Genomic DNA, 22,613 nt, shown 5'->3' with positions numbered 1-22,613 from the left:
TCCTACAGTCTATAAAGAGCGCTCCCTTAATTCTCCCTGCTTCCCCTCCAGGTGTCGTTCTTCGAGATCTTCTGCGGCATGTGGGTGAGGAACGGCCTGCAGATCAAGGGTCAAGCGATGACCTACATCCAGTGCCACTTCTGTAACTCGATGGTCGATGCCGACCTATTCCTCCTACAGATATGCGCATCTCGCTTGGATCCCGAATACTACCTCAGAACTCTCCTCGAAAGGTAAACATGGCAGATATTTGATGCTAAATATAGATTTTGACTGTGAAAAATGGCATCTTTACATGTAGACTTTCACTGAATCCATGTGTCAATATGACGTATCATTTCTGAGATGTAGCCATTGCAGGAAAGTCTATTTTCACATTTCATGCAGTCAGCTTGTACATTGACACCAATATCAATAACGGTATGGGTATCACGTGCCTTTTGTGGATAATCACAACTAAGTTTCATATTGAGTTGTGGCCATGCTATTATCAACGTCATATTTGTCTGCAGACATTATAGTCAATGAATGGCTTTTCCGTCGCAGATTTCACGTGATGGAGTGGCTATCGATGAACAAGAAGAGCCGTCTATCGATCGATCATGAGTATGAACTACCGATGTTAGAGGGCGCCCTAACGTTCCTCACCACGTTGCTCAGCTTTAGATCACATATGGGTAGGTGGCGTTTAATGTCGAGTTGATTTGAGATTCTATTCGGTGTTTAGAGTGATGGTCCGGGGTAGAATCTATGAGGGTCAATCTAGGTCAGAGAATCTATGAGGATCAATCTAGGTCAGAGAATCTATGAGGATCAATCTAGGTCAGAGAATCTATGAGGATCAATCTAGGTCAGAGAATCTATGAGGATCAATCTAGGTCAGAGAATCTATGAGGGTCAATCTAGGTCAGAGAATCTATGAGGATCAATCTAGGTCAGAGAATCTATGAGGATCAATCTAGGTCAGAGAATCTATGAGGATCAATCTAGGTCAGAGAATCTATGAGGATCAATCTAGGTCAGAGAATCTATGAGGATCAATCTAGGTCAGAGAATCTATGAGGATCAATCTAGGTCAGAGAATCTATGAGGATCAATCTAGGTTAGAGAATCTATGAGGATCAATCTAGGTCAGAGAATCTTATGAGGATCAATCTAGGTCAGAGAATCTATGAGGATCAATCTAGGTCAGAGAATCTAGGAGGATCAATCTAGGTCAGAGAATCTTATGAGGATCAATCTAGGTCAGAGAATCTATGAGGATCAATCTAGGTCAGAGAATCTATGAGGATCAATCTAGGTCAGAGAATCTTATGAGGATCAATCTAGGTCAGAGAATATTCCGCAACATGATGGAGGCGAGAAAAGATCCTCTTATCAAAGTGATTCAGGCGACGATCGTTGTGTCACACCATCCTCTGTCCCGCCCTCACGCTACTAGCAGCCGATAATCTGTGAATGACATCAGAATGACGTCATTTTGTAAACAAAGATATCCATAACTGATAACGAGATGTGTCTTGTTTCTCTTGTTCAAACAGGAGCTGAAGAGAAAGAGTTAACGTTGCTCGAGATGGTTAGCCTACTCTGCGTGAACGACCGCACCCACAGTCAGCTCATGGACTTGATGCCAGAAAAATGTGGATTAGCCGGACAAACCAAAGACTTTGAACCGATCTTGAAAGAGATCGCTGATTATAAGGCGCCGAATTTCGAGGCGGGTGGTGGTATGCAGCAGGGAATGTATGTGCCCAAGGGCCACGTGTGGGAGAATGATTTCAACCCTATCTATACCCTCCTGAGAGCGGTGCATCGACGTGACTTTCAGTCAGCGATGGACCGCTATACGACATAGTAAGTACCACTACTGTTAGCCATGAAATCTCTTACCCTATCTATACCCTCCTGAGGGCGGTGCATCGACGTGACTTTCAGTCAGCAATGGACTGCTATACGACATAGTAAGTACTGCTACTGTTAGCCATGAAATCTCTTACCCTATCTTTACCCTCCTGAGGGCGGTGCATCGACGTGACTTTCAGTCAGCAATGGACCGCTATACGACATAGTAAGTACCACTACTGTTAGCCATGAAATCTCTTACCCTATCTATACCCTCCTGAGAGCGGTGCATCGACGTGACTTTCAGTCAGCGATGGACCGCTATACGACATAGTAAGTACCACTACTGTTAGTGATGAAATCTCCTACCCTATCTATACCCTCCTGAGAGCGGTGCATCGACGTGACTTTCAGTCAGCGATGGACCGCTATACGACATAGTAAGTACCACTACTGTTAGCCATGAAATCTCTTACCCTATCTATACCCTCCTGAGGGCGGTGCATCGACGTGACTTTCAGTCAGCAATGGACCGCTATACGACATAGTAAGTACTGCTACTGTTATCCATGAAATCTCTTACCCTATCTATACCCTCCTGAGGGCGGTGCATCGACGTGACTTTCAGTCAGCAATGGACCGCTATACGACATAGTAAGTACCACTACTGTTAGCCATGAAATCTCTTACCCTATCTATACCCTCCTGAGGGCGGTGCATCGACGTGACTTTCAGTCAGCGATGGACCGCTATACGACATAGTAAGTACCACTACTGTTAGCCATGAAATCTCTTACCCTATCTATACCCTCCTGAGGGCGGTGCATCGACGTGACTTTCAGTCGGCAATGGACCGCTATACGACATAGTAAGTACCACTACTGTTAGCCATGAAATCTCTTACCCTATCTATACCCTCCTGAGGGCGGTGCATCGACGTGACTTTCAGTCAGCAATGGACCGCTATACGACATAGTAAGTACCGCTACTGTTATCCGTGAAATCTCTTACCCTATCTATACCCTCCTGAGGGCGGTGCATCGACGTGACTTTCAGTCGACAATGGACCGCTATACGACATAGTAAGTACCGCTACTGTTATCCGTGAAATCTCTTACCCTATCTATACCCTCCTGAGAGCGGTGCATCGACGTGACTCAGTCAGCGATGGACCGCTATACGACATAGTAAGTACTGCTACTGTTAGCCATGAAATCTCTTACCCTATCTATACCCTCCTGAGGGCGGTGCATCGACGTGACTTTCAGTCGACAATGGACCGCTATACGACATAGTAAGTACCGCTACTGTTATCCGTGAAATCTCTTACCCTATCTATACCCTCCTGAGAGCGGTGCATCGACGTGACTTTCAGTCAGCGATGGACCGCTATACGACATAGTAAGTACCACTACTGTTAGCCATGAAATCTCTTACCCTATCTATACCCTCCTGAGGGCGGTGCATCGACGTGACTTTCAGTCAGCAATGGACCGCTATACGACATAGTAAGTACCACTACTGTTAGCCATGAAATCTCTTACCCTATCTATACCCTCCTGAGAGCGGTGCATCGACGTGACTTTCAGTCAGCAATGGACCGCTATACGACATAGTAAGTACCACTACTGTTAGCCATGAAATCTCTTACCCTATCTATACCCTCCTGAGGGCGGTGCATCGACGTGACTTTCAGTCAGCAATGGACCGCTATACGACATAGTAAGTACCACTACTGTTAGCCATGAAATCTCTTACCCTATCTATACCCTCCTGAGGGCGGTGCATCGACGTGACTTTCAGTCAGCGATGGACCGCTATACGACATAGTAAGTACCACTACTGTTAGCCATGAAATCTCTTACCCTATCTTAACCCTCCTGAGGGCGGTGCATCGACGTGACTTTCAGTCAGCGATGGACCGCTATACGACATAGTAAGTACCACTACTGTTAGCCATGAAATCTCTTACCCTATCTATACCCTCCTGAGGGCGGTGCATCGACGTGACTTTCAGTCAGCAATGGACCGCTATACGACATAGTAAGTACTGCTACTGTTAGCCATGAAATCTCTTACCCTATCTATACCCTCCTGAGGGCGGTGCATCGACGTGACTTTCAGTCAGCAATGGACCGCTATACGACATAGTAAGTACTGCTACTGTTAGCCATGAAATCTCTTACCCTATCTATACCCTCCTGAGGGCGGTGCATCGACGTGACTTTCAGTCAGCAATGGACCGCTATACGACATAGTAAGTACTGCTACTGTTAGCCATGAAATCTCTTACCCTATCTATACCCTCCTGAGGGCGGTGCATCGACGTGACTTTCAGTCAGCAATGGACCGCTATACGACATAGTAAGTACCACTACTGTTAGCCATGAAATCTCTTACCCTATCTATACCCTCCTGAGGGCGGTGCATCGACGTGACTTTCAGTCAGCAATGGACCGCTATATGTCATAGTAAGTACTGCTACTGTTAGCCATGAAATCTCTTACCCTATCTATACCCTCCTGAGAGCGGTGCATCGACGTGACTTTCAGTCAGCAATGGACCGCTATACGACATAGTAAGTACCACTACTGTTAGCCATGAAATCTCTTACCCTATCTATACCCTCCTGAGGGCGGTGCATCGACGTGACTTTCAGTCGACAATGGACCGCTATACGACATAGTAAGTACCGCTACTGTTAGCCATGAAATCTCTTACCCTATCTATACCCTCCTGAGAGCGGTGCATCGACGTGACTTTCAGTCGGCAATGGACCGCTATACGACATAGTAAGTACCACTACTGTTAGCCATGAAATCTCTTACCCTATCTATACCCTCCTGAGGGCGGTGCATCGACGTGACTTTCAGTCAGCAATGGACCGCTATACGACATAGTAAGTACTGCTACTGTTATCCATGAAATCTCTTACCCTATCTATACCCTCCTGAGGGCGGTGCATCGACGTGACTTTCAGTCAGCGATGGACCGCTATACGACATAGTAAGTACCACTACTGTTAGCCATGAAATCTCTTACCCTATCTATACCCTCCTGAGAGCGGTGCATCGACGTGACTTTCAGTCAGCGATGGACCGCTATACGACATAGTAAGTACCGCTACTGTTATCCATGAAATCTCTTACCCTATCTATACCCTCCTGAGAGCGGTGCATCGACGTGACTTTCAGTCAGCAATGGACCGCTATACGACATAGTAAGTACCACTACTGTTAGCCATGAAATCTCTTACCCTATCTATACCCTCCTGAGAGCGGTGCATCGACGTGACTTTCAGTCGGCAATGGACCGCTATATGTCATAGTAAGTACTGCTACTGTTATCCATGAAATTGCTTTCAATCGTCTTTCAATTTTGTTGCCAATCACAATTTTTTTCCCAATCAAAAAATCGCAGTAATTCACAAAATTCATGAAAATAAAATGCTCATGAAATTTGGCACTTTAATTTTGCTGCAATGTCTGTGGCCCTCTTGTGTTGTGAGTAGAAATATGAGCCATCATAGATGACTTCTTAAGAGGTTCTGTGCAGCAGAGATTGGCATTCAGTGGACCCATAGCCTAATTTGATGGTCCCTCCAATATGCTTCTTATTGGACATCAAGAAAAAACTCACATCTATTAGGATAAATGACATTTTAATTTTGAACTGCTTGTAGAAATTGCTGTTTTCAAGTTTTCTGTGGTGTCCATGATAATATGCCAGAATGCGGAGACGGATAATAGTCAAAAGACGCGACCTACAATTGCTTTAACGTCTTTCAGTGTTCGACAATGTGGGAAGTACGATGGTAAGACTGATCCATGGCCGCCGTTCAGGATCCCAGCCAAGCCACACCCAGAGTTAGCGAGTATGAATCGTCTCCTCCACAGTAAGACGTTACATGGTGTCATATTCACCATTCTATATAAGGTAGGTACTCTAGCTGTTCAAAATAGTTTATAATTCACCAAGAAATATTTATCCCCCCAGCAGTAACGCTCCTAAGAGACTGTAATTTCTCATCAGTCCCCATGGCGGCGCTAAAGGTGTTCGAACGTTTTGCCTACCGACAGAGTCGGCAGCAAACATCACGCAATCCAAAAATATATATGAAGACACAGGTCTGTTCAAAATGTTCTGAATTCATAGCGTTTTGTGAGTTTGTCATTTCACAAGCTCTGATTGAAGATATGAAGACACATGGTTCAAATGTTCTGAATTCATAGCGTTTTGTGAGTTTGTCATTTCACAAGCTCTGATTGAAGATATGAAGACACATGGTTCAAATGTTCTGAATTCATAGCGTTTTGTGAGTTTGTCATTTCACAAGCTCTGATTGAAGATATGAAGACACATGGTTCAAATGTTCTGAATTCATAGCGTTTTGTGAGTTTGTCATTTCACAAGCTCTGATTGAAGATATGAAGACACATGGTTCAAATGTTCTGATATCATAGCGTTTTGTAAACAATGAAATTGTGTGATATCTCAAGCACACTATCGCACTTCATTTTCAGGCTGTGAATGGCAGTGTTGTCCCAGAGAGTGTTCTCTATTTTCTGGTGTTCCTGTTAGAGATGGCCGTCTCAACGCCTCCAGTACATGTTTCTGGAAAGGTAAGGAGAAGACTCGCTGGCTGTGCAGGAACATTGCTTTTGTCCAGTTGCACAACTAAACGTTGGATATAATTCTAATTTCTAAAGTTTCTCCAGGAATTTTCTTAAACCTACCGACCTCTACTGACTCCTTACATTCTGTTCTGCAACTTGAATCCTGTCTAAACTTCACTCTAAAGTCAAGAAAATCTGATCTGAGCAACAAAGTTGTGAAATTCATTTGTCGTTCGTTTGTATCTTGCAGGATTCGCTTGTTCCAAGCCAGGTTCGTGACCGCCATTACGCCGAATGGTTCCCAAATGATAACATCTTCACCAACCTCCGCCACACCATCAAGAATATCGTCATCAAGGAAATGACGTTTGCTCCAACAGATAGCTCCACATCAACAAGTGACGTGGCTGGTGGTTTTCAACCAGGGTCGTCCACGGTTGCATGTAAGTTCGCCTTCTCCATTCACACTTTTGTTGTGACTACCACAGATGTGTTCCTTGTGACTCTATCACTGACCAGTACATGTAGTCAGTCACAAAACTACTCGGCCTCAGCCCTGTTTCTTGATGCTCATCCACACTGAGCAAGTCCTGTTTCTGGATGCTCATCCACACTGAGCAAGTCCTGTTTCTGGATGCTCATCCACACTGAGCAAGCCCTGTTTCTGGATGCTCATCCACACTGAGCAAGTCTTGTTTCTGGATGCTCATCCACACTGAGCAAGTCTTGTTTCTGGATGCTCATCCACACTGAGCAAGTCTTGTTTCTGGATGCTCATCCACACTGAGCAAGCCCTGTTTCTGGATGCTCATCCACACTGAGCAAGCCCTGTTTCTGGATGCTCATCCACACTGAGCAAGTCTTGTTTCTGGATGCTCATCCACACTGAGCAAGTCTTGTTTCCGGATGCTCATCCACACTGAGCAAGTCTTGTTTCTGGATGCTCATCCACACTGAGCAAGTCTTGTTTCTGGATGCTCATCCACACTGAGCAAGTCTTGTTTCTGGATGCTCATCCACACTGAGCAAGTCTTGTTTCTGGATGCTCATCCACACTGAGCAAGTCTTGTTTCTGGATGCTCATCCACACTGAGCAAGTCCTGTTTCTGCTGGAAAAAGACCACTTATAAAACTAACAGATGTGTATTCTTACTTTCAGTTCTTAGTCCTGGCCCGAGTCATGCCGGTGGGTTTATGCCGTCAGTAGGGCAGGCCACTGGTGGCGCCACCCAAGCCCAGACCATGGCCATGACGCAGGCCATCCAAGGTAACCTGAGCCCCCAGGCTCAGCAGCTCCTTCAGGCACTAGCTAACTACCAAACACCCGGAGAGCACTCTGAACAACAAGTCTTCACAGGGCTTGTACCCAAGGAGTTGCCACGCTATGAAAGTCGGGGCGTCTCAACCGACCAGGATAGAATATTCCGGACAGAAGTCTTATCGATAAACGAGAGCATTCTGTCCTTGTTGATGAAACTGCATTCGAAATTGTCTGAAAAACCAAATTCATATGTGCCAGAATCATGCCGGGCTGGCACGTCGCGGCAGGTGGACTCAACACCGAGGATCGGGAATGGGGTCTTTTATATCGAGCAGCTGTTGGATCAGATTGGTGGCACCAGCTCGGAATGCGGCAAACAGATCTTGGAGCTGCATCACCACATGTTACCAAAGGAGGAGAAGGCAGAGGCCTCGCCGTCAAAAGGAAGTTCTGTCGATAAGGAAGAAAGGTACGTGATAAGGTTTTGACGGTTGCTTTGCCACCTCAGTATGCGGTGGATACCGCTCTGGTTCAATGCTCAACCACAGTGCCACTCTGTTCAGAAATATCACACTTTGAGGCATGCTATAATCCCGATGCTGGTCATTGGTCACGTCATCTCTCAGCCGCACTGCCGAATTCCCAGCGCTTGTCATCAGTTGCTTAGTCGCCTCCTACCCTGCTGATCAGAGAGCTACCAGTTCTATGAGAGACTCTGCCACTATGATGAGGCAGGCCATAAGAATTATCAGGTTTCAATTGTTCACTGACTGCACATATGCTCCCTTGATCTTGACTGTATGATCCTGACTCTGACCTCTTACGTCTCATAATTCCATCGGCTATGTAAACAGTATGTAAACATTGAACCTTGCAGGAGACGGCGCGCCAGGGAACGACAACAGAAGCTGATGGCAGAGTTTGCGTCGAGGCAGAAGGCGTTCATGGAACAGGCAATGGACACAGAGGATGGAGGGAGAGAGGCTGAACACTCGAGCCAGGCGGAGCAGGAAGGCATGGCCGCCATGGAGAGAAGCTATGACTGTGTTATATGTGGCCAGGCCAGTCCCTCAACAGAAGAGCGCCCTATTGGCCTGGTGGCTCTTGCCCAGTCCACCAGTGGTGAGTGGATGATCTTGGGGAGAAGGGGAGGGGTCACTAGACTGGGGGCAGGGAAGATGCTACCTGGGTCATTGCTGTGACTGTGTTATATGTGGCCAGGCCAGTCCCTCAACAGAGGAGCGCCCTATTTGCCTGGTGGCTCTTGCCCAGTCCACCAGTGGTGAGTAGATGATCTTGGGGAGAAGGGGGAGGATACAAAGCTAAATTAGAACATGGGGAGGGGACAGGGGGCAGGGATGATATCACAAGGGTCATTGGGTCATTGACCTTCAACAGTCAACCAGTGGATGATCATGGCTAGAATGGAGGGGGGGAGGGCAGCAATGTGGAGATTTCTGAACCTTAAATGATTCAAATCTAAGTGTATTCAAAACTTATTGGAAAGTTAATTGCGTGTTTTGATTTCATGTTTTCCCATTGCAGTGCTTGGCCATCGGCGTCAGGTCGCGGAGGCCCAGGTCGTACCAGTAACACCTAAAGTGCCAAGCTACCACGGTGCCACCTGTCGTGGTGTCGCAGACAACAGGTTCAAGACTCTCAAGATGTACTTTGACGAGGTAAGCAGCAACATTCATGACTCCTCTAAGTGCGTTTATTATGGGCCCCAGACCACACAGTCTGGGGACCATATTGATATTGCTGGAATTCTGCATTCTATCTGTTACCAAACTTTAGTGTGAGTGTTCTCTGAAACAGCTGAACAAACCAAAAATCTTTCACCCCAAACCCACCAAGCATACCCCCATCCAAGGGACGTCACTAAAGACTTTTCAAAATTTCGGCTCATTTTGATGTTATTGACGCTTTTATGCTGAGATTCGTCTGATCGTCTTCTCCCAACATGCCGAAGTCGCGATTCAATCTGACATGCGCTGTGACATGCGCAGAGGCGAGACGCTGATACATTAGCATAAGCTCCGCCCCGTCATAATGACGTCATTATTCTCAGGAGTTGGTCGAGCGATGGGACGATGGAGGTATTATAAAGAAACCCAATTCGATTCATGGACTATCATAGACTATCGCAAAACGATTTTTCAAAACTCAGAATATTTCGATGCTTTAGATGCGTTTTTATGACTCCAGCTCCTCCCTCTCTGGGAGCTGGAGTTAGTATTGTTTTCGCTCAGGTTTCTCGTCCAATCACGTGACTTCTCCAACACTCGATAATGCACTCTTTTCGTCCACGTTTTAGGCCAATCTTCGGCATGAACATGAAATCTAATAAGCGCAGTACTTAAATCAGATGTTTCTCTCGCCTTGAAAACATTCCTGGGTAAAATCCATTGAGATTAGCCGAGTTAATCTACTTTTTCCGTGATTAAAATCTCTGCCGCTGAATTCTATAAATAGAAACTATTAACATCGCGGCAGTGTGGTTCCCATTGTGCGCCCTCCCACTTCACACCATGTCTGCAAGTTTTACGGAGAGGGAGGGCGTGCGGTAAGAAGAATGGCCAAAATGACGTCACGTTTTCCTGGCAATGCCTCTTGCCGGACCAGTCAAGCATTGGGAAAGCAATGCTATTTCAATTTCATCTCAAACATGTCTTTTTACAGACCCACCCCTTACACAGACAATGGGTAACATCAAGTCTTCTGTTTTCAAAGTGTTGGAGAAAGTGTTTTAGGCCTACCTCAGTAGCTGAACTGATAAAACACTGTCCAAGATCAGCAAAGCAGCAACTGAGAATGGTGTCAACAATGTTTTTAACAGAAACAAGCCTCAAACACTTTCCCCAACACTTTCAAACCCAAGACTTTACCTCACCCAGTGAGTGATGCACTCTGAACTATACTTACCAAGAACTGTCTCCACCCTCATTCTCTGGCTAGGATAATGTAATCCATACAACAGTTTACTATCGCTAGGATAACCCATCCAATACTCGGGGGCCCATTTAATTTGCTGTTAAGCAGATTTCTCAATCTAGTTGTCTTAGTGGTCACTTGGGTAGAGTTGACAAAGTATCTAGTTCTTTTCTCACTCTGTATGCAGTGGAACCTCCCTTTGTGGTGGACACCTCTCTATAAAGGACACGTCTAGTTTTGGTCACAATAGTATCAGTTTGACCTCTCTAATCAGTTCACCTCACTATTGCGGACAGCACTTGTCAGTCCTGAGAGTGTCCGTAATAGAGAGGTTCTACTTTGTTCCTGATTGATGCTGCATGATGCGTATCTTTGTTTTGTAGACCTCCTGTCTCTCTTCGATGAACATGGGCTGGGAGGGTGGTGTATGCGTCCAGACTTGTGGTCACCATCTCATCTATTAATAGAGAGGTTCTACTTTGTTCCTGATTGATGCTGCATGATGCGTATCTTTGTTTTGTAGACCTCCTGTCTCTCCTCGATGAACATGGGCTGGGAGGGTGGTGTATGCGTCCAGACTTGTGGCCACCATCTTCATCTCGACTGCCACAAGTCCTACATGCAGTCGCTTGCAGTGAGTATACAATCAACAAACAGTCAACAACAAAAAGTTCAACTCTGGCTCTGCCAAACTCGTAGGCCCCGCTGTGGTGTAGTGGCTCAGACTCTCAATTAGCAGTCAAGACATCCTTGGTTCAATCCCCACTGTCAGTGTGAGGCTGTAGCCAGGTCTCCTTGTCTAACTCGCCTCTCTCCACCCAGGTCTTTCTGGGTGCCAGTCAGAAATGCTCAGGTTGTAGCTGTTTGAGCTGTCTGAGGTCTACTGAATAGTTTCAGGACAGACCGGGGTTAAAGTGTAATGTCAGATGATAACCTATATCGTAGTTGATATCAGACTAAAGAAATCTTAAAATTATAAAACGTTCAGAACCAAGAAACACATAGTTAAACCCAATGATCTTGCTTTGAATCTGGAGAAATTCTTATTTCTTCGGCCCCAAAAGACTAACTTGGATGCCGAATTTTGAATGATGCAGATTTTGTTTTTTCCCAGTCGGACGAACACCTCCTCCAGATGAATCAGACGCTTGCAGTCAACAAGGGTGAATACCTGTGCCCGTTCTGCCGTCAACTCGCCAATACGCTCCTGCCCATCGTGCCCGATAAGGTGGGCAGTTTATCACGGTTGACGCCGCGGGATCCGTGTGGGTTGGCCCTGGAGATTGGCCGGTTGATTGAGAAACGGCCTGGAGCTCCGGTGAGTCTAATTACCAAATCGAATGGATCAAAATTTGGGAATTTTGGAGTAGTTTTGTGTGGGGTCTTGCATTGATGCTCCGAGAAGAGGAGTGGTCAAGGTTTTGAAAGCTCGGCAACATCAACTTTCATGTCCAAAAAATGTCCAAAAAGATGTAAATTGAGACCCTCATGTTATCTGTGAAGCACACGTAATACTTCAAAAAACATGGCTCTAGACTATGGTGTTTCTTCTTAAAAATAACACATCCAATTCATTTCAGGGGACAACCAACCTGACAACAGCTATGGGCAAGGCGATGGAAGATCTGACCAACACAGCTTACCCACGATTCAGCTCCTATTCTAAACACCCTTGCCCGGAGAGTATGGAGCTCTTCTACTGCTCTGTGGCAAGGACAAACCTCGAGCTGAACCTGCTGCAGCGCAGTGGACATCTTTGTAGTCCTCGGCCTCAGAGCACCAAGAAGAGATCATCACTGGGTGCGTATGACTATGACTTGTATCTTGTGAGCGTTGATTGTGTGGCTCTGTGGTTAGGGCCTAGCTGGGGTGGTGGGCCTACTGACTCAGTCTTAAGGGAGTCCGTGGACAATACTTAGCTCGAGCTGTTTGCACACATGTGAGCCAGGGGGTGATTGGGGAGTAGGGGGGCCGGCCACATGTGAGCCAGGGGGTGATTGGGGAGTAGGGGAGCAGGCCACATGTGAGCCAGGTGGTTATTGGGGAGGAGGGGGCCGGCCACATGTGAGCCAGGTGGTTATTGGGGAGTAGGGGGGCCGGCCACATGTGAGCCAGGGGGTGATTGGGGAGTAGGGGGGCCGGCCACATGTGAGCCAGGGGGTGATTGGGGAGTAGGGGAGCAGGCCACATGTGAGCCAGGTGGTTATTGGGGAGGAGGGGGCCGGCCACATGTGAGCCAGGTGGTTATTGGGGAGGAGGGAGCAGGCCACATGTGAGCCAGGGGGTGATTGGGGAGTAGGGGGGCCGGCCACATGTGAGCCAGGGGGTGATTGGGGAGTAGGGGGGCCGGCCACATGTGAGCCAGGGGGTGATTGGGGAGTAGGGGAGCAGGCCACATGTGAGCCAGGTGGTTATTGGGGAGTAGGGGAGCAGGCCACATGTGAGCCAGGTGGTTATTGGGGAGGAGGGGGTCGGCCACATGTGCGCAGATGGCATCAGAGAGTGTTGAGATAAAGACAAAGACAATGGCCAAGATTGGGTAACAACCAAAAACTGTTTTCAGGGAGATCTTTGTCATAATCATCCTCATTTCAGTGCCCTTGCTCAATGTGCTCGGCCTGCACAGTAAGATCCTCAACCCGAAGATCAACACAGACATCTGGAGCCGCATCACAGGGGTGACCATGAGTGAGGAGGAATCATCATGCCTGCAGCCGTACCTGAGAGAGGTGCCAGTGTTCCTGAAGGACCCTGCCGCGTTACTGCTACAGATATTACTCAATCTGCCAAGTGTGATAGACAGGGGTGAGTCATGATCCATCAGTTGGGTGGGGCGGGTATGAGGTAGGGGAACGAGAAAGGCCGGCCATATCAGTTAGTTGTGCCAGCTCCAACACTCAATTGAGCCACCATTCTATATTTACGTTCTTGTACCTTGTGCGACATTTCTGCTTGCAGTGTACTTCCAGTGCCTGGTGCGTGTCCTGTACAACCTCCAGTACATTCAAGCCTTAGCTGTGATGAGTTCAAAGTTCACGGAAGAGGAGCGTGACGCGTGGCGCAGGAAGCAGAAGCAGGTCACGCCGAAGTCTCTCGAAGGTCTCCTCAGCGTCGTGATTGAGCATTTTGTGCAGAGTCGCCTCTATGAGGACGTAGAGTTAGAACACAACACACCTGCGGTGAGTGTGGGGCTCTTTGAGAAATAATGTGTTGACGCTATTCAGTTAAGGTACGCATGTACGAAGGGCCTAAAGTATGTGTAATAGGTCTATGTGAAACAGACCTACCGGCGGTGTCAACACAGTATAAACAGGTTGCTTTCAACCGTTGACTATGGATTAGCCCTAAAAGTGTAGAATTCTTAAACACCTTGATTACATTGAACCACAGTGCAGAATGCACTCTGTGCCTCGTTTTGGTGGCAGCGGTTATGGTTAGGCAGCCATGACTGCTTGGGTTGATGCAAAATATGGAAACAGTTGAAAAGCAGTCAAAATTTCATTTTGTTGTTGAGTTTTAGAAAAGAAATTTGACATCAAAAAGAGTTGTGAAAGCTTTTTCTGGGGGGATTTTTCGGAACCATACAGCAGTGTGATTTGTTGTTGTTTGTTAATAGTTCATATTTTACATCGTATTTATACCTGGTTTACAGATCTGTCAAAGTGTGTGGTCACCACAGAGTGTGGAGTCATCAGTCCAGGAATATTGCCTGCCTTTCCTCAGGATCTCTGGTGTCCTCCAGGAACACCTGTATGGGGAGGAGATACCACAAGATGAGGTAAGTTCTCAAACAACAAGTTGTCAGTGGACCTAGATAGCGCCATGATAGGGGCAACTGTGGCTGGGCCTTTCATTAGGGATGACACAATAATGAACAAACTCCCCTTTTACTTTACACACTGCCACCATTGAGAGAGCACAGAAGACCAGTTAAAGAAGTGTTGTAGATACATTGGCACCTGCCACCATTGAGAGAGCACAGAAGACCAGTTAAAGAAGTGTTGTAGATACATTGGCACCTGCCACCATTGAGAGAGCACAGAAGACCAGTTAAAGAAGTGTTGTAGATACATCGTCACCTGCCACCATTGAGAGAGCACAGAAGACCAGTTAAAGAAGTGTTGTAGATACATCGTCACCTGCCACCATTGAGAGAGCACAGAAGACCAGTTAAAGAAGTGTTGTAGATACATTGGCACCTGCCACCATTGAGAGAGCACAGAAGACCAGTTAAAGAAGTGTTGTAGATACATTGGCACCTGCCACCATTGAGAGAGCACAGAAGACCAGTTAAAGAAGTGTTGTAGATACATTGGCACCTGCCACCATTGAGAGAGCACAGAAGACCAGTTAAAGAAGTGTTGTAGATACATCGTCACCTGCCACCATTGAGAGAGCACAGAAGACCAGTTAAAGAAGTGTTGTAGATACATCGGCACCTGCCACCATTGTGGTCTCAGGTTTGATTCCCAGTTGGTCTGTTATGCTTGTGATAGAGAGAGTGACCCTCTTTGACAGTGTAGGTTTCCTCCTACGATACAGATCGCAGAATATTGTCTTAAAAACCAAATTGTACAGAGGTGGTGTAGTTGCTCTTTTGAACTGCCCTGATGATAGTGCCAGAAAAAAACAAACTTCACACGGAAATCACAAAGTATATTTATTTTTGTTCCAGAATGCGCAGAAAGAGTACCAGCTCCTTTGTCGCTTTCTGCACCTGTGTCACTTGACAGAGACAGAGGTGGACCCGATGCAGTTCCAGAGTGCCTTGGCGGTCAACTGGCATTGCGAGGACCCGTGGGCACTCATCAGGACCTGGGGTCAAGACTTTGTCAGCTTCGTCAACCAGCAGTCGTTGGTTGCTAAGGTGAGTGCTACAGCAGACTTGTCCACTGGCGAGCCTCGATTCCTGATCAGGGGTTTCAGCTGATTCTATCTCTGATTGTCCTGAATCCCAGTAGATAGTAAGGGGGGAGATCTTTTATCCATCCTGCCATCTCTGCGAGAAAAGACTGTTCCCCCACTTACTGGAGTCGGAGGTTTGGACTTGTAACAGGACCGAGTGTTTTGGGACAGCAGTGGTAAATCACTGTCTCCATTGGTTTTGATGTATGTGAGGAGAGGCGCTGAATTTATACGACAAAACAGAAAATGAAGTATCGCAATGTTATATTGCTTCTGGACGTGAAAGATCAGTTTGTTTACTCTTTGTTCATTGTTTGTCTTTCACTTCAGAATCTCCTGCTGGTGAACCCCACCTGGCACACACCGCACCTCTTCAAGCTCCCCAAGGAGTATGACATCATCTTCCAGCACTATCGCAAGAAACAGTGCAGTACATGTATGTCTGTGCCAAAAGACCCAGCCATCTGCCTCGTGTGTAGTCAGTTTGTCTGCTTCAAGGAGTCGTGCTGCAGACAGCGGGAGGTCTACGAGTGTGTACAGGTAGGCCTACCTCATCCTGCTGAGTTCAGTGCAAGCCAACCGGTCTCCACCTTGATAACAAATCCTCAGACCTTGGTTACAATGTTATTTTCAAGATGGATTATGTGTTGGCTGTATTTAAATGTATGTTTGTGTCAGGCCTAGATCTTAAAGTGTCAAAGGGTAACTACTGTGATTTTTCCGTTACAGCATTCGATCTGCTGTGGTGCGGGGACGGGTCTGTTCCTGATTGTCAACTCATCTGTGATTGTGGTGGTACGTGGTGCGCGGGCCACCCTGTGGGGCTCCGTCTATCTTGATGAATATGGAGAGGAAGACAGAGATCTAAAGTAAGTCATTATCCCTAATGGGAATTCCCTTATTTCTGCTTCAATCACTCTGCCACTGCCACAGATCTTTCAGCTGAAAACCAAGTGAGAAACCTTCATTCACAGACACATTGATTTCACCTGTAGAAATCTGCTGAGATATTGAACATTGTTTTACGCATTTTGCGTCAGTTTAGTGTTATATTTGAAAGAGATTGGGGCAAATATTTGTCCTTCCGATGGAATAAATACTCAGAAGATTCTTGTGAATGTTCTTGGTTGTTTATCCGAAAGGCCGATTGTAAAGGTTTGAAATGATGTCTAGTCCTTCTGATGAAATGACGGATATAAAAGATGACTTGTAAAATGTTCTTGATGGTTCATTTCTCCAAGACTTCAACGGTTCCATGCGATGCATCACAAAAAAAATGAAGTATGTACAAAAAAACAGGAGAAAAAAATCCAGTCGCCTCACGGCTTGAAAGGCTATTCTCAAGTGAAGCTAAGACAAAGAGGTGGGGCGTGCCCACATGACAGGAGATAGGCTGTGATTCGTCAATTGAAGAATGAGGCAATGTACACTAACTTCCTAGCCAATCATAAGTAAAACCTCAATGACAGGTCCCTTGAATATCTCAGAAAAGGCAGGAGAAAACCTTGGTGCCAACAGGTACTAAAGTGATCAACACATTAGAGAGGTTTAGCAATATATTATACCACATTAGGACGCAACTGCAGAAAAAGCCAACGTCTCGTGGATACACCTATCTCTGATCTTTCCAGGCGCGGTAAGCCGCTCTACCTGAGTGAGGATAGGTATCGTCTGCTGGAGCAACAATGGATCAATCACACCTTCGATCACGTCTGCAAGAAATGGATCTGGCATCATGATAGGCTGTAGATGTTCACATGACCATAGCTGGCTCTGTGATTGGCTGTAGAGGATCATATGATAGTACCTGGCTTTGTGGTTGGCTGTAGATGATCACATGATCACACCAGGCATCATAATTGGCTGTAGATAATCACATGATCACACCAGGGATCGCGATAAGCTGAGGATGATCATGTGGTCACACCAGGCATGGTGATTGGCTGTAGATGATCATGTGGTCATACCTTGCTTTGTGATTGGTTGTAGATGATCACACCAGGGATTGTGATTGGTTGTAGATGATCACATGATCACGCCAGGGATTGTGATTGGGTGTAGATGATCATGTGGTCACACCAGGCTTTGTGATTGGCTGTAGATGATAAGTTGTAAGATATATAATGATCACATGGTCGTGCCTAGCATCGTAAGTAGCTGTGAATATCTCAGGTGGGGAGAGGTGGGTGACATGAAATGGATGAGTTTGCAAACCCTCATGATGGGCTGCTGATCAACAGACTGAAATCCTTTATATTTTGGGGGCCTAGTATTTTATCACGTTTCACATAAGGGGTCAAAATGTAAACATCAATGGTACAAAAATTACCAATAAAACAGAAGAGAGATAAAAATTGAAAAACCATCCATTTGTGGAATTTATGGGTATTGAATTTTGTAAGGGATGTTTTCGCTGAAATTAAGGGCGGCGGAAAAATAAAGTTGTTTACGATAACTACCCCGTGACTGTCGAATGCTGATATTTGAATCTTTTATATGGTGCTCTGTTGGTGATGATATTTGTTTTATATTGGCACTGAGGTGACGATACAATGTAAAGACACGTGGGCATGGGATTTATCAGAGATCATTGTCTCGCTATTTTACAGCAATTATACATGGCATTGTATGGGTATCCCAGGATTTCAGAAATAAAAGGGCCTAGTTCTGAAGAACTATTGTATTATAATTTACCGGTACTTTAAAACGTGAATCTGTATATAATTTAATGTGTACATTTTGTATATACAGCATAGTGTGTACATACATTTAACTATCAACTTTTAATGTGTACTGTATAGGTGTAAAAATTCATCAAAGTTTTGGTCTGGACTCTGGGGAAAGGTGGTTCTTGTTGTAATAGCATAATGTGATTTCTGTTTTTCTGCCCAGATTATAGGAATCCTGAACTATGTGCATTTAGAGACAGGTCGGGGTTCTGGTCGGCTTATTGCCTGTATTGAGAGGTACAGGAGGGGTGGTTAATAGTGATTATTGGCATTGTGAGACCCAGATCAGGCATTGTGAGACCCAGATCATGGTGTTATTGATCTCATCCTGTGGTTCTGGCCAGCTTATTGCCTGTATTGAGAGGTACAGGAGGGGGAGGTTAATAGTGATTATTGGCATTGTGAGACCCAGATCATGGTGTTATTGATCTCATCCTGTCTGGTATTATTCCACTCTATGATCGTCCTTGGGAAGAAGGAGTTTTCGAATTCCTGCGTGTTGCGCGGTAGACTTGAAGCTTGTTGTTGTTTTTGCTTCTGGTTGTCGAGGTCCTTTGTGTTAGATGGTCCTCTTTCGTCATGCCAACAGTGTTGTGGATGATACGGTTAAGTGTCTGTAAAAAACTGTTCTCTTTCTTGTAGGGTTTGCCAGCCTAGTGTTTTATCATCTCTGTTACATAATCTCCTGTTAAGGATCTGGCCTCGCGTCTTTTTACAGCCTCGAGGTTCTGGATGTCTTTGTGACGTAAGGGTCACATACATCATCCTTATTCTAGTTAGGAATGTACGACAGAGAAACAGGCAGTTTCCTTGAGTTGTCTTCAGGCGTATTTCAGATTTCGTTTGATGAAGCCTAATGTGCTGTTGGATTCAGTGATCACTCAGTTGATGTGTGTCTCCAAGCTCAGAGTCTTGTTGTAGGTCTGGCCAAGGTAGACTTCACTTCCTGAAGGGCTGTCCTTAATAGAGAGGTGTCCGCTAAGGGAGGTTCCATGTAGTTGTATTTGGCTGAGGCGTGCATTGGACCTAGAGCCCTGGGCAAGAGAGTGAATCTTGGCCGACTGTGATGCCCAGGTCCCCAACGTCCAAAATAAACACATTAAATGAGAACTTAATTTTTCAAACAAGGGAGTACGTTTTCCCCGACATGTGTCTGACGGAGTCAGAACTCAGGAACTCGTGGTGGCTGTGAACCTCGACCTAATGCGAGTAGGTTGCGATTTCTCTATTCTTGGGCTGGTTTTATTTGAAGGAGTGTCGCATAATATTGGTCAGAAATTGGTGATGACCGAGGAGTCAGGATGTTGCCTGTGCAAGAAAGGTTTGAAAAATTGCCTGTTGGTGTAAACTTGCTGGAATAATTTGATTAAAATAAGAGGATTTACATGCAGAGATTGATGTCAGGAGCAAGTTTCGTAAGGAAGACAGAAGCATGATTAAGGGCTTTCAAAATGGTGATATTGTCCTAAGTAATAACAATATATTGCTATATCAGTTGGTCATCTAAAGGCATGAATTACACCAGTTTGCACCTTAAAGGATGATGTGTATGAATGAATGGCCCACCTTGTACAAGGGGCGCCACCCACTGACCACAAAAGTAACTGTTCATAGATGACCTGTGTTGGACACCTGTACATGCCCGCAACTACATCATTCCAGAAGTATTTGTGTTCCTCTTTTGGCTGCCAGGTGGCTCCACTGTCAAATTGTGTTCCTCTTGGCTGCCAGGTGGCTCCACTGTCAAATTCTGTTCCTCTTTTGGCTGCCAGGTGGCTCCACTGTCAAATTCTGTTCCTCTTTTGGCTGCCAGGTGGCTCCACTGTCAAATTGTGTTCCTCTTTTGCCTGCCAGGTGGCTCCACTGTCAAATTCTGTTCCTCTTTTGGCTGCCAGGTGGCTCCACTGTCAAATTCTGTTCCTCTTTTTGCTGCCAGGTGGCTCCACTGTCAAATTGTGTTCCTCTTTTGGCTGCCAGGTGGCTCCAATGTCAAATTGTGTTCCTCTTTTGGCTGCCAGGTGGCTCCACGGTCAAATTGTGTTCCTCTTTTGCCTGCCAGGTGGCTCCACTGTCAAATTGTGTTCCTCTTTTGGCTACCAGGTGGCTCCACGGTCAAATTGTGTTCCTCTTTTGGCTGCCAGGTGGCTCCACTGTCAAATTGTGTTCCTCTTTTGGCTGCCAGGTGGCTCCACGGTCAAATTCTGTTCCTCGTTTGGCTGCCAGGTGGCTCCACTGTCAAATTGTGTTCCTCTTTTGGCTGCCAGGTGGCTCCACTGTCAAATTGTGTTCCTCTTTTGGCTGCCAGGTGGCTCCACTGTCAAATTATTCGGTAAGATGTCCACAAGGTTAGGTATTTATGAACGCATTGTACCTTATATTTTGTTTTTATCTTACTTAATATGCCGAAAAAGGGTGAGATTATGTGAGCACTTCAGGAGAATATTGACTAGAATTTTTATTTACTACTCTTCTAATGACTCTGTGACCGGATTGGTAGGTAGATGTCCATTTCTGATTGGCCAGTATTTGGAATTTAATGCGTGAGTTGAAAGAATTCCAAGAACATTTTTACTTGATTGAATCAAAGCGTCAACTGGTCAGTTTAATGAAATACAATGTACATGTACCTCATGTTTAGTTTTGAAATATTTTCAAAGCTTGTGCATTTCTTTAGGTTTGCTCAGACTAATTCAGTTAACAATATCAATTTGGATGACCACAATTAGGTATTAAGAGGCCGGGTCGCGTATTGAACTACTGGTACTTACCAATTTGATCTCCTTTCAGATAAAGACATGATCAGCTTCATAAACACCATATCTAGGTACAGTGGGACCTCCCTTAGCGGACACCTCTCTATTAAGGACACTAGCACGGTTCCAGATTGGTACCTTCCATTCAATTTGACCTCTCTAATCAGGACACCTCTCTGTTAAGGAAAGCATTGGTCAGTCGCGAGGGTGCCCTTTAAGAAGAGGTTCTGCTGGATTCTGCAAGGGAATTTTGCTTTAAACATCCTGGTAGAACTAGTACGGCCTTGGGCGATCATACAAAGTGGGATTACTCCCCTGTGATGTAAACATCCTGGTAGAACTAGTACGGCCTTGGGCGATCATACAAAGTGGGATTACTCCCCTGTGATGTAAACATCCTGGTAGAACTAGTACGGCCTTGGGCGATCATACAAAGTGGGATTACTCCCCTATGATGTAAACATTCTGGTAGAACTAGTACGGCCTTGGGCGATCATACAAAGTGGGATTACTCCCCTATGATGTAAACATTCTGGTAGAACTAGTACGGCCTTGGGCGATCATACAAAGTGGGATTACTCCCCTGTGATGTAAACATCCTGGTAGAACTAGTACGGCCTTGGGCGATCATACAAAGTGGGATTACTCCCCTGTGATGTAAACATCCTGGTAGAACTAGTACGGCCTTGGGCGATCATACAAAGTGGGATTACTCCCCTGTGATGTAAACATCCTGGTAGAACTAGTACGGCCTTGGGCGATCATACAAAGTGGGATTCCTCCCCTGTGATGTAAACATCCTGGTAGAACTAGTACGGCCTTGGGCGATCATACAAAGTGGGATTACTCCCCTGTGATGTAAAAGAATGTTTAAAGAAATGCATCTTGAGTGGTATTTTAGTGAGACTGGCTTGTTGAATACATAGATATGGTGTTATGAAATCATCATCGGAAAGTGCATCAACATGGACACAAGTTCATGTTGTGAGTGATTGGTCAATGACCAGACGTGGAGACGTCCTCCCTGATTGGGTCGAATGGGTCACACAGGAGATGGTGAAGGGGTAATGATTTAGGGTCTTGAGCTTTCAAGTGCCAAAGTAATTCTTTTTACATGATATATTGTGAGTTTGTAAGCTGCATATAAAGTGATTTGTTGTGTGTAAATATAATAAATATATAAGTAAACGATAACGAGGTATTTGTCCTTGACCTGGGCCTGGTTTTGTCATTAACGTTGGTGTTAAGTAGCGTTATCTCTTTCAGCTGAGCCTTTAGACTTTCAGAAGGCGAGAAGGCCGAACTGAGGACACGATCCGTCTGGTGCTGCCATCTATGTAGTGGTTTGACCATTGAGTAACATGGCCTCTCATGAATACTGCTTATATTAGGGATGCTGGCCAACTTGTTGTGGACACTCTGGACGATGTCATCCATTCCTCAGCTGAGGATGTCATCAAATTGGCTCACTGGTAATCTTAGCTACCTGAATAAACGTAAAATGTTTTGGTTTGCAATGATCGGCCTAGAGAAGGAGTGGTCTATGACTGTTGGAAATTCACCAAGCAGTCTG

The 22,613-nt window shown here is 45.7% G+C and overlaps 1 protein-coding gene across 3 annotated transcripts in view; it reads left to right on the top strand.

Annotated features, from left to right (window-relative positions):
- Positions 1 to 22,234, top strand: part of LOC135500065 (E3 ubiquitin-protein ligase ubr3-like) — a 29,333-nt gene extending 7,099 nt beyond the window's left edge. The window contains exons 10-29 of one of the 3 annotated variants that reach the window (XR_010449391.1): positions 52 to 233; positions 547 to 677; positions 1,542 to 1,854; positions 5,631 to 5,778; positions 6,366 to 6,464; positions 6,709 to 6,901; positions 7,618 to 8,188; positions 8,597 to 8,841; positions 9,265 to 9,398; positions 11,177 to 11,287; positions 11,768 to 11,971; positions 12,234 to 12,453; positions 13,249 to 13,458; positions 13,612 to 13,832; positions 14,306 to 14,431; positions 15,329 to 15,520; positions 15,889 to 16,098; positions 16,288 to 16,427; positions 17,190 to 19,979; positions 20,060 to 22,234. Coding sequence is in view for 1 of the 3 variants with exons in the window: in XM_064791208.1 (XP_064647278.1) it covers positions 52 to 233; positions 547 to 677; positions 1,542 to 1,854; positions 5,631 to 5,778; positions 6,366 to 6,464; positions 6,709 to 6,901; positions 7,618 to 8,188; positions 8,597 to 8,841; positions 9,265 to 9,398; positions 11,177 to 11,287; positions 11,768 to 11,971; positions 12,234 to 12,453; positions 13,249 to 13,458; positions 13,612 to 13,832; positions 14,306 to 14,431; positions 15,329 to 15,520; positions 15,889 to 16,098; positions 16,288 to 16,427; positions 17,190 to 17,307 (3,768 nt within the window). In the remaining 2 variants the exon portion in view is untranslated. Of the gene's footprint in view, positions 1 to 51; positions 234 to 546; positions 678 to 1,541; positions 1,855 to 5,630; positions 5,779 to 6,365; positions 6,465 to 6,708; positions 6,902 to 7,617; positions 8,189 to 8,596; positions 8,842 to 9,264; positions 9,399 to 11,176; positions 11,288 to 11,767; positions 11,972 to 12,233; positions 12,454 to 13,248; positions 13,459 to 13,611; positions 13,833 to 14,305; positions 14,432 to 15,328; positions 15,521 to 15,888; positions 16,099 to 16,287; positions 16,428 to 17,189 lie in introns of all 3 variants that reach the window. The other 2 variants (XR_010449390.1, XM_064791208.1) reach the window with 2 other exon arrangements.
- The last annotated feature ends 379 nt before the right edge of the window (positions 22,235 to 22,613 follow it).

This window comes from Lineus longissimus, chromosome 16 (genome assembly GCF_910592395.1).
Source record: "Lineus longissimus chromosome 16, tnLinLong1.2, whole genome shotgun sequence".
In the NCBI taxonomy this organism is placed as follows: Eukaryota; Metazoa; Nemertea; class Pilidiophora; order Heteronemertea; family Lineidae; genus Lineus; species Lineus longissimus.
Note: the sequence above shows the minus strand (reverse complement) of the source record. Positions and strands in the feature narration are given on the sequence as shown.